An 11997-nucleotide genomic window follows, 5' to 3' on the forward strand; every position below is an offset into this window, starting at 1 on the left:
TGCTGTAATAAATTGTGACAATATGCCTGTAAAGGTGGACAGAATAAGAGAAAGTTAATTCAACACATCATCACACTGCATTTAAAATGCACCTGCATGGACTCTCCAAGCCAGTAGGTGGCAATCAGACGGCGTAGCAAATAATGTTTGAACTTTACAGTAAAACCAAAGAAACAGAAGAAGAGAGGAGCTTTTGCGCGGAAACACGAAGCAGCAACATTTTCAATATTTAGAAACTCATAACGTTTGTCGTTTTAAAAAACAACAAAGTAGGCCTTGGCCACCTAGTCTTTTATTTCTATTTTCTCCATACGCTTCAGAATGTTGTGCTAGTTGCCTTTATTATGTTGCGTATGTCCTAGGTAGTGTGTTTAGGGCCTCCACGAGGTCGGACCCGATTGATTTGATTGTTAAGTTTTGGGGATTTAAGTCCAGAATGTCCGGCTTTAACTTCGGCAGTACCCTCGGGTCCAGCGCCACCGGCGGGGGCTTCTCTTTTGGAGCTCCGACCAGGTATGACCATGTCAGCTTTCAACATTGTGCTCAGTTTAAACGAGTTATGCTCAACTAACTATGTGTAAAACATCAACACGTATTAACTTGAATTGGCTGGTCAATTACAATTTGGTGTTTACAATGCAAGCTCACAAGTAAGAATTGGTTCCACTGGCGTACAAAAAAAGTGTATTTCCTAAATGGTTCTCTAAATGTTTCCCTAAATGTATTGTTTAACGTTAAATGTTTAAAACACAGAAGTTCTGTAATCAAATTCTGTCATTGTCAAACTCTATAGCTGTTAGCTTAAAGTCAACGAGTTATTTAGTTTGTCTCCTTTTGTGTTCATCAACAGATTTAGAAGAATGTATAGGCTACACACATACACGCATCTCTCTCTCTCTCTCTCTCTCTCTCTCTCTCTCTCTCTCTCTCTCTCTCTCTCTCTCTCTCTCTCTCTCTCTCACACATTTATACACACACGATTTGAGTGATCTGTCGCTTTAAGGTGCAGGTATATATTTAATACCATTAAGTAACAGTTGTAATACAAATGTTTAAAATGTCTGATATATCCTTTTCCAGCACACCTGCTGCAGGCACGGGTGGATTCACACTCGGAGGTTTTGGCACGCCGTCCTCCGCACCGGCCGCTACTAGTACCACCTCCACACTGGGATTTGGGTCCAGTGTATTTGCACAGAAACCAACAACTGGATTCTCCTTTAACACACCTGCCTCAGGTTGCTGGCTGCTCTTATTACATAAACACTGATTTACTTAACATTGTTCTAATTTGGTAGCTTAATTCTAAATTCTTTAATTCACCATCTTTTTAACACTTTTAGGAGCTGCTCCTTCCACTACTGGCCTTACTTTAGGTAAGCAGTTCTTCAAGAAAATAACTAGAAATGTAATCATTTATATATCACTTTATTCCGTTGCTTTTTTATATCACTTTATTCCAGTGGATCTCAACCTTTCTGACTTCAATGCTGCCCTCCCAAATTGTCAACAGCAATATTATTTTAAATATAAAATGTAATTAATATTTAAAACAAAAATGTGTGTATTTTTTTTACTCACTATTTCTAAACTCTTTATAACTGAAGCATTTTTAATTAGATTGTTAGTTTTAACCCTGTGAGAAACCTTTTTTTTATTCAGTTAACTCTTTTGAAGAAATGTTTTACTTTTAAACCATATACAGTTTGAGTTTTTAGCAAAAATATTTTTTTCTCACCATGAAAATAGCCATAGAAGCTGGCATGATGTTAAAAAACAAACAAACTCACTGTTTCTAAAATATTGTAGAGCTTGGCACATCTAGTAGATATTTGTTACAGGAAGTGAGACTGGAATTGCTGATGACTTATTGATGTATTTTATAATCGATTCTTTCTTTTAGGAGACAATAACTTTATATGTCATGTACTGAAAAGGGGATTCTGTTAAATAAAATCTCTTCCTTTGTTGTGGACTTTGACCTTTGGAACCTTGCAGATCTTTTTTAATGCTCAAACAGCAACATTACATGCTACCTAAAGTTAAAAAAATAAAATAAAAGCATAATAGGACGCATTCAATATTCAAAAACTCATAATAGGGGCACTTTAAAAATAGGCTTCCTCATATTCTGGGTTTCCAAGACTGTTTGAACCCTGGTTCTTCAAAGAAAAACTTATTGTTGAAGGGAGAATATAAATTAGAAATATCTTGATTTTTATATTAACTTATTTTATTTCTACTTTTGTCTGATTTTAAATCATCATAAAGCCCCTTGGACATTTGCTGAGGCCCCCTGTTTGAGAACCACCGGTTTAGTCTGTCAGTCATGCTTTACTCATTTTTACTTTTTGTTTTTTGCCTGTCCTTAGGGAGTCTTACCACCTCTACTGCTGGATCCACTGGGTTCAGCCTGGGTTTCGGCAAGCCAGCGGCCTCTGCTGCACCATTCTCTCTGACCACCACCACCTCTGCACCTCCAGGCACAGGCCTGACTCTGGGCTCCGTCCTCTCCTCCACAGCCCCTCAGACCAGCTCCACTGGCTTCTCCCTTAACTTGGGAGGAGCAACCACCACTTCATCTGCACCTGCCCCGGGTTTTTCCTTTAGTTCCAGTCTCTTTTCCAACCCTACCTTGACAGGTCAGTCTTTTTTCGCTCTGTGATCATGTTATATTCAGTTTAAACTAGTATTTTTGCTCTCTTACTTATTTATTGTGTGTTTCAGGGTTGGGACAGTCTACATTAGGTGGAGCTCTGAGTCTGGGTGGTTTAGTCTCTTCCTCTATCGCAGCCACCTCTGTCCAAGCACCCAATCTCGGCCTGGGTGGAGTGGACTTCAGCACTTCCTCTGAAAAGAATACTGACAAATTATCCAGTACTAGACCAGAGTAAGAACCACACCACAATAACCTTTTGACTCATCATAGGGTATTATATTATTGTCCTTACCCTGCTGTTTATCTCTACAGGGACAGCAAAGCCCTCAAAGAGGAAAACCTCCCAGGTCCGATTTGTCAAGATGTGGATAACTTTCAGTGAGTTCACCACTTTTTGGGCTGATCGCAAGTTGATCTGGTGCTTAGTCACGATGAAATCAAAGTTAACAATTCATATTTTTTAATGAAATATTGCATTTTATATAAATTGTTGTTTATTTTAACAAAAATTACTCCTTCCTACCTGCATGACTTCTTTTCTCTGATGATGTTTTTGACAATAGTTAACCTAATATTAGTTTTTGCTGAAGTATCAATAACTGAGATTTCAATGATATTTAAAATGTACTCATATCGTGAAATAAGACTGATCATATCGCCCAACAATAATCGTGTTAAATAATTGTGATTTCAATATTGGCCAAAAATAATCGTGATTATAATTTTTTGCCATAATCGAGCAGCCCTAAGTGATTATATTTAATTTATGCAGTGAAGACTGTAGTGTTATTTTTCCATTTGATTATTCATTTTTGGCACTTTTTTTTTTCATTTGAATCTTTTTCCTATTGTATTTGTGTGCTTGTAATTTGTTTATTATATCTTATTTATCTATGCCTATTCACTCCCCTACAAAACCAACCCAAATCAATCTAGAATGATTACCGGTAATTATTTCCAAAGAGATCTGTTCATCTGGTGAAACTGTTTTCATATCACAATATATCACAGAAAAACAAAATATCGCAATGTCAGTTTTTTCCAATATTGTGCAGCCCTAATCACAACTTCTGTTTCATGCAAACTTTAATATCTGTTGTTTCTCAGGAAGTTTGTCAAGGAACAGAAGCAAGTCCAGGAAGAGATCAGCAGAATGTCCTCTAAAGCCATTGTCAAAGTGCAGGAGGACATCAAGACGCTCCGACAGCTCCTCTCTGTCTGTGCCAGCGGGCTGCAGAGAAATTCACTCTCCATAGACAAACTGAAGTTGGAAACTTCTCAGGTTAGACAAATATCCTTTAGACCATTGCAAACAGTTCAGCTAAGCATTGTTCAATCTTGTAATCCATCTTTTTCTTCATCCAGGAATTGAAGAATGCTGATATCGCACTTCGCACCCAGAAGACCCCTCCTGGACTCCAACATGAAAACACAGCACCGTCTGAGTGAGTGAATTACTGTGCTTCTACTACTGAAGACCATTGATGACAGTAAAAGTTGCTTACTATTAATTCTCCACCAACGTGCTATCCATCTCTCCCTCCAGTTATTTCCGGTCTCTGGTGGAGCAATTTGAGGTGCAGTTACAGCAGTACCGTCAGCAGATTGAAGAACTCGAGAATCATCTGACCACCCAGAGCAGTGGCTCCCACATCACACCTCAAGGTCTTAATCTGCACTATGCTATCTGTCAACTAAATAAAACACTGCCCACATTCACACTTGTATCCTAGTGACTTTATGATGTCATCTATCATGTAGATTTGTCCTTGGCCATGCAGAGACTCTACCAGACTTTTGTTGCACTTGCTGCACAGTTGCATGCAGTTCATGAGAATGTTAAGGTAAGTTTCTTATATGGGACAATTTAATATTGAAAATATATATATTTAATTTAAATATAAACACACAGTACTGTTCAAAAAAAGGTCACTAAGATTTGTTTCATGTTTTTGAAAGTCTGTTCACCAAGGCTGCTTTTGTTTGATAAAAAATATTGTGAAATTTGTGGAAACAGTAGCTACGTTTAATCCTAATCTGATTGAAATCGGGCTAGTAGCACAGTTGGAATAAAAAAAGTCTCCTCAAATTTAATTCGGTTTGTTAAGGGTGGTTTAAACCTTTAAATCTAATCCGATCAAGAGAACATGTAAACAATTGATCGGATTGAAAACCGTAACTGGAAACTGGAATGTAAACGTAGCTAGTGATACATTTTCTGAAGAGTCTTTGTTGAATAGGAAGTTCATCATTTATTTGAAACATAAATATTTTATATCATAAATTATTTTACTGTCATTTAATGCTTAAAGGTATTATTTACTTTTCAAAAACAACTTTGACCCCAAACTTTTAAATGGTTGTCTATTATACACATTCTTTAGAATAAACTGCACTAATAACTCAAGCACAGTAATTTATCAATACATATAGATGTCATGATAGAATTAAAGCAGAATTATTGTGTTTGAAAAAGTATTTTCCCTTGTTCTCTGTAGACTCTCAAACATCAGTACCTGGGCTACAGGCGAGCCTTCCTCGATGACTCCTCTGACGTGTTCGAGTCGAAGCGTGTTGCCGGCAAGAAATGGCAGAGCTCTCTGCATGTCACCACAGGCCCCGCCCCCTTCGGCAGCGTTCCCAACGCAGCAGCCGTTGCCATGGCTGCCACTCTCACTCAGCAGCAGCAGCCGGCTCCAGGTCTGACCGCCTTCAAGTTCTAGACATCTTGACCTCTAGACTGATAGAATGACGAGGGAAGGGATGAATAGAAAGATGAGGGAGGGGGGAAATGTCGGAGGAAGGCAGAGCAGACAAAAGAATTCAAGAATAAACCGTAAATTCAGTCAGTGCCATGTCTGTTTTTATTTTATATATTTTTAAACTGTCTCTCTTGTAGATATGGAGCAACAGGGTTATTTTAACATACATCAGGGTTCTTTTAACATGCATCATGTGACTACGTGTGCCAACTAGTGTTGTGAGATTTTAGATGCTGACTGTCTTGCCCACTTCCATTTTCTTTTACTCTCTTTTCCTCTTTCAAGAAAAAAAACAAGATGTAAACCTGTAGCATCAAATGCTATTTTGATACAGCCCATAAGTTTTACCCATAGTTAAATGGGCACATTCCAAATCAAGTAAAGGTTTAGAAGGGGGGTTGCCATCTTGAGGTGGTCTGTTTGTGTTTTGGAGGGACGAGTGGTACCGAACGTCATCGGATTTGATATCTGATATTCCAACAGCACTAATGTAGCCACACTACAAGCCAAGCTCTTAGTAGAGTAGACTCATACCCGCTACGCACGGATTGAAACACTTTTATAATTATCAACTAAACCTATATTCCATGGAAGATATGAAAGTTGATATTTTGAAGTGCCAACATACACTTTTCTGCCAACACAACAGCTGTGGCTAAGGCATTCTGAGCAATATGTTGTTTTTAGATGGCGATATACAGATACAAGCTGTGTAATTCTGTTAAAAAGGAACAAGCTTATGCAGGAAAGAGATAGGCGTACCTCAGGACAGGAACACATTTAGTTCTTTCTATATTTTTCTCAGTTGGTGGCATTCTACTGCTAACATGCATTTTGTTAGCTGCATACAAAGCTCTTCTTGAATAATGTTCATAATTAATAGTTTTAAAGGAAAGCTTTTTGCATGACCTTCCACATCTCATCTGCGATCGATAGGTTTAAATACAGAAAACGCGCATTGTAACTCCTTGATCTGTCAGAACAGCAATTAGGTACTTGTTTGGTTTATTGACGATGTCAGGCGGTTTTATTCCCTAATATATACATTCACTTTCTTTTTGTGGTTGTGGTGATTTGAATTAACTGGATTTCCGTGAGGTTTGCTTTGCATATGCATTTGTAGATATGTATCAAGGGAGTGTGTAAGCTACTGACTCGGAGGTGCATTAAGGTCATTTACTGTTTCATTCGACAGCTCAGTGAATATGACACAATTTGTGTGTGTATTTTATTCTTGATTGAAGTTTCCTTTGCTTTGGTGACACCCTCGATCCTTCTGTAACCATGGTTGCATTTGTGGTTTCCATGGAGACTTGCTGGCAATAATAGCAGATTGGAGGTGTGAGAGATAGTGTTGGATGTTCCACTTCCAATGTCACAGAATCTGGGTTCTCAGTCTATTGAGAAGAATCAAGTTACAGACATTTTTTTATTTGTGATTTTACTAGAAATAAGTCGACAAAAGGGCTTAATCAGTGTGATGCATTAACCAAAATCATTTGACTGAAAACTTGACTGTTCCTCATTCACATTTTGTCGTTTTCCCAATATATAGATTTTTTTTTAATGGACGTTGCCTTTGTGCCTAAGAAGGTCTAGGCTGTTGTGATTTTGCATATTATATTAATTGTAAATATGTAGTGCGCTAAACCAATGGCATGGCTTATTTAGTTGCACAGTGTATATATACACAGCACTAGTTGTGAGAGATAATTATTTGTATTTCCTTATAGAATCAGCCCAATCATAAATGGCTATAAGACACAGAGAAAAGTCTGATAAAGATCAAAATCGTACACAAACGCTAGTTGTTGTTCATACTGTAAAAAGTGATCAGTTGACTTAACGTAAAAAAAAGCAAGGAAACCAGTTGCCTTAAAATTAAATGAACTTCATGAGTGATTAAATAAACTAGCCTAAGTTATGTGACAATTCCACAGCTTAATTTTACAATTCCGCATGAAGTTTATTTACTTGATAATAAGGCAACTGTTTTCCTCACTTTTAGTAAAGTCAACTGTTCCTTTTACAGTGCATGGTCTCACTTTATTTAAGGGCTACAGCGTTCAAGCCTTCAGTTTGAGTGAACTTGCTGCTTTATGGGACCGTTGAGGGTCCACGGTGAAGGATTGTGCCAAACTTCAGTATTCAGAACTGCCGTTTTTGTGATTCTCAGCCTTTTGGTGGCTCAAAGCTGCTATTTCATGCTTGAATCCATCTTTCTCTACCATGGCTGTCATAACTTAAAGGTCTGAGTAATAGTAGAGGTGGTAATGCCTTTTCTAACACAGTTTCGAATAACTTTTCTTACTAAAGCGACACACTTTCCACTTTGTGGGAAAGATGTGAGAGTCAGATCAGATAGTCCGCTTATAGACATCCTCTACAGGCCATTGTGAAATTTTAGAGGCTTACAGGCTTTCTTTTGCTTTTAATTGCCAATCTACTATACAAACAAATGATCTTACTGCATGTCATGGTTTTAAAAACGCTTTTAGGAAGTTGTGGCTTTTGTGTGTTGGTACTTTATCAAAGCTCTTACACAGGATGTCTGTTTATAGACATGTCTGAATCTCGGTATACGTTTCCATTCCTTGGAACAAATATGGGGCTTATTATTTTGGTTGTTTACAAATAGTATCATAGTGAATTCTATAATCTAACTTATAATTTGATTTCTTAATTTTGTTTTGTTTTGATTATGCTTGTTGATGCATATGAAATTGTGTGCCTTTTGGATACAGCATTTAGTCCTAACCATTGTTTGAAATGCATTTTTGGCACAGGTTGGCTTTAATCGTTTTGAACAGTGTTAATGCCATAGCTACTACTAGGAATCAGTTTGTGCTCAATTGTCTGTCATGTTTAATGTAATTTGAATTGACAATAAATCAGTTTTTTTTATAAAAAAAAGCCCTTGTCTTTGTTTCTTTTTGACTGATAAATTATTGATATTTGTCAATGAATTGGATAAAAAGACTGCATTTGAGATGCTGATTTATCACATCTCTAAATTAAAAATGTAATCAAATTTAAACCAGCTAAAAGGAAACGAGACAGGAGCACATTTTATGCATTAAGTAGCAGCAGGTTCAGCAGAACTAGTTTAGGAAAAAGTAACTTTTGTCCCAAATTAAGTTATTTAGTTAATCCATCAAAATAAGAACACAAGTGTTGCTCCAAGGTAAGTAAAATCGAAACTAGAAGCGGATTAGTGCGTAAATTGAAAAAAGATTGAAATCGCAACCAGTAGCGGCTATTTTTTTATATTGTAGTTTGCATTTGCTCCATCATAATGTGCAGTAATTCAGATGATGCTTTTGTGTAGCTCTTATTTGTTAATTAAAAACCACACTGTGCCACTTCCTTTCAATAAGGACTGTGTCCAAAAGATGCTTTCAAAGCATGTGCTTCTCTCACAAGGCTGTGATTCATTTTTTTTTTTTTTTTTTTTGCTCATTGATAATATGGATCTGATATATGAGAGTGCATGAGAGTAAGTTCCTCTGCTCTCTTTCTTTGTCCCAGGACCTCAGGCGCCCTTGGGGGCCAGTTTTGGCACTCCATTTTCCTCGGGTATTGGCACTAGCATGGGCTCATCAAGCCTCGGAGGTACTTCCTGTAATATACCTCTCCTCTCCCTTTCCATCTCTACACTCTTCACAAGTCTTTCACTCTCATTCAGTCTTTAAAGGGATAATTCACCCCAAAATGAAAATCCTTATTGTTTATTCACCCTCATGCTACACTGAACAATGACAGTTCATAGTGAGCTTTGCTGTTAAGCGCCAAAATAATACAAAATACTGCATAAAGCGACATAAATATGGTCCATGCACTTTATTTAAGGTCCTTGCACACAGTCCGAAGTTTTCGTATGCGTTTTTTCGTATTTGTCATTCGGTGGCTCAGTATTGACAAAACACCTTTCAAAATGTTTGCTATGGATGTGAAAAATGCACACACAAAAAGTAGAACCTGGTCCAAAATGTATGACTGCCGAAAGTTTCGAAGGCAATGTGTAAACCTGATTGACAACGTGAGGTATTTATTTTTAAAATGCAAAAAACTTTGGGGCGACAATTTCTGACTCTGTGCAAGGACCTTAAGTCTTCTGAAGTTATACAATAACTTTGTGTACAGTTATTTACTGATAATCTTCCCCTCCAGTTTTCTGTTATCTCAAGAATTGCCGTGACGGTCATTATTGAGGCAATGCATGAGTAAATTCGGTCTTTAGAGTTAGTTCTTTTAGTGAGAGATGGTGTGTCCTGTTCACAAATTGTAGTAAACTATTAAATCACTTGAGGGAAAGATTGTCTTACATTTTGGTCTAAAAAAAAAAAAAAAAAAAACCTTCTGAACATGTTGAATATAGTGCGTAAGTAATTTAGACAAGTCTTGATATGCAAGCATGATCTATAGTGTTTTATTGCAAAAACGGGTTTTAATTTACTTTGAATAAATGTCAAAAAAATTTACTGAGTGCACAATTCCTTCAAGGATGTCAGGACTCTTGTTTTGTCGTAATAATGCAAAGATGATTAGGTTATATATAGAAACTTGTATTTTTCATATTTCCTTCATGTTTTTCCTTCATGATTTTTTTTTTTAGTTAATCTCAAATATAACTCATCATTCATTCCTAGCCCCCATTCCCCTGCCCTATGACTGCGAGGTTATCTCTGGTGTATATGTAGTAGTAACGCCTAAATGCCCCCCCTCTGTCTCTCGGCAGCGTTTGGTAGCGGCCCTGGGTTTGGGGGCGCAACAGGAGGTTTGTCGTTCGGGTTTTCCTCTAGCAAGCCATCTGGAGGGAGCCTGAGCGCAGGTGTGTTTGTTAGCACCCTCCTCCCTCTTCTCCGCTTTCATCAACACTAACCATTACCAACAGCTCCCCCTTAAATCTAATCTCCCTTTTCCCCCAGAATGCATTAACATCATGCTGCTTAAGGGCAAGCACTGCATATCAGAGAAACTGAAATGTAAAATTTGCATGGTTTAACTGCAGTCATGTGGCTTGCTTAAATGTCCAGTAATGCTTGTCGTAATCAGTAAAAGTTGATCTTTTTTTTTACCGCTCTCATTTTAAACTCTATTTCTTTATCAGGGTTTGGAACATCTAACACCTCGGGCTTCAACTTCAGTAACCCAGGCATCAATGCATCGGCTGGGTTGACCTTTGGCGTTTCCAACACACAAACTCCTGGATTTGGGGCAGGTGGGCCACTGCTACAGCTCAAAAAACCACCAGCGGGAAACAAGAGGGGCAAGAGATAAAACAGCAAGTTGTTGTGGGGTAAAGGGAAATGTCACGAGGTAAAGATGATGTGTCTCTCAGATCTTTATTTTTATATATATATATGTGTGTGTGTGTGCATACATGTTTTCTCTGTTGAATGCCATTAAAGGATTTGTTCGGCTCTCCCTTTTACCCTTGTGACTGCTGTGTTCTCTTGTTTACCATTTTCCGATGAATTGCATAAGAGCTAACAGATGCACAGAACACCCGTGAAGGAATTTTGATGTAGATGCTCTTGGTATTGAAGATACTTTTGAACTAAGTTTACCTGTGTCAGTGGCTTTATTTTAAACCACATGCGCTGTGATTGTAAATGTCAACCCATTCTATTAAGATGACCTATGTAATCGGTTTCCTGGTTAATTGTACCAAATAGATGTCAACCTGTATAAGAATGTTAAGTTTGTATACCCCATTTTTGTTTGTCTCTTTGTTACCAAATAGTGAAAAAAATTCTGACTTTGTGCAAACATGTATTTTTCGACAAGTTTGTGTTATTAAAAGAAGCGACAATTATATTGTTTTGAGTCTCTTTTTGTATGCATCAGCAGTGTGTATGAAGAATGCATTTGGTAATTGCTGTGTATATATTACAAATTGTTTATAAGATATATATGTAGTGTAAGTGTATTCATATTTTTACTCATTTTACTAATAATTAAGTACGTGTGCATTTGAAAAGGCAATACTCCAATTTCTGTTTTGACTGTTCTGTCTGACTTGTTCTGGACTTTAACCTAGCCTAAAATGCTTCCATACACGCAAAAACACTGCCCATGCCAAGCGCGTGAAATTTACAAAAATTACGTGTGATAGAAATTTGAGGCTGAATCCGAAATCACCCCCATACTCTCAAATAGGGCGCTTTTGTAGTGGTGTACGAAACCATAGTGGACGTTAAGTGCATTCATTAAATCCCACATTGCACCGCAATAACGTGCGTAGTACAACCAATGTACGCTCGACGGCTGTCCGAATTCGCTCACTCGTTTTAATTCACTCCTTCAAGTGAACAGTACTGGACTAATGTAGGGAATAGTGAATGACTTTGGATTCAGATTAATATAGTCGTGCGGAACTGCGGATGTTGCTTGGTAAACTTCCCGGGCGTCGAGGTATGTAACCTTATCAATATTAAGCAGCGAGCCATTTAATTCGCCAGTAGACTGGCACCCGCTTAGCAACGTCTGGTTTACAGCCAATCAGATAGGTCTACTGGGTTAATGTCGTGCAACGTCATGAATATTCATAAGTCAGTCGTTACCGTAGTACTG

At 37.7% G+C, this 11997-nt stretch overlaps 1 protein-coding gene across 3 annotated transcripts; it reads left to right on the forward strand.

Moving 5' to 3' along the window:
• Positions 1 to 85: 85 nt before the first annotated feature.
• Positions 86 to 11307, forward strand: nup58 (nucleoporin 58). 3 transcript variants are annotated; one of them, XM_079601171.1, is made up of 14 exons: positions 86 to 513; positions 1081 to 1238; positions 1344 to 1376; positions 2373 to 2642; positions 2728 to 2890; positions 2972 to 3037; positions 3767 to 3941; positions 4025 to 4104; positions 4206 to 4324; positions 4421 to 4503; positions 5158 to 5359; positions 8950 to 9033; positions 10160 to 10252; positions 10532 to 11241. In XM_079601171.1, exons 1-14 carry the CDS (start codon positions 437 to 439, stop codon positions 10699 to 10701), a joined length of 1773 nt encoding a protein of 590 aa, XP_079457297.1. In that variant the 5' UTR covers positions 86 to 436; the 3' UTR covers positions 10702 to 11241. The 3 variants fall into 3 exon arrangements, with proteins under 3 accessions (XP_079457297.1, XP_079457298.1, XP_079457299.1); XM_079601172.1 differs by lacking the exon at positions 10160 to 10252 and having other exon boundaries at positions 10532 to 11307; XM_079601173.1 differs by lacking the exons at positions 8950 to 9033; positions 10160 to 10252 and having other exon boundaries at positions 10532 to 11233.
• The last annotated feature ends 690 nt before the right edge of the window (positions 11308 to 11997 follow it).

This window comes from Phoxinus phoxinus (assembly GCF_949152265.1).
Source record: "Phoxinus phoxinus genome assembly, chromosome: 24".
Taxonomy (NCBI): Eukaryota; Metazoa; Chordata; class Actinopteri; order Cypriniformes; family Leuciscidae; genus Phoxinus; species Phoxinus phoxinus.

Excerpts from the sequence above, each read along its gene's own strand:
- nup58 (XM_079601171.1), top strand. The coding sequence starts at position 437 with ATGTCCGGCTTTAACTTCGGCAGTACCCTCGGGTCCAGCGCCACCGGC. Across the intron at positions 9,034-10,159 it reads GGGCTCATCAAGCCTCGGAG|CGTTTGGTAGCGGCCCTGGG; the intron begins GTACTTCCTGTA and ends GTCTCTCGGCAG. Across the intron at positions 10,253-10,531 it reads TGGAGGGAGCCTGAGCGCAG|GGTTTGGAACATCTAACACC; the intron begins GTGTGTTTGTTA and ends TTTCTTTATCAG.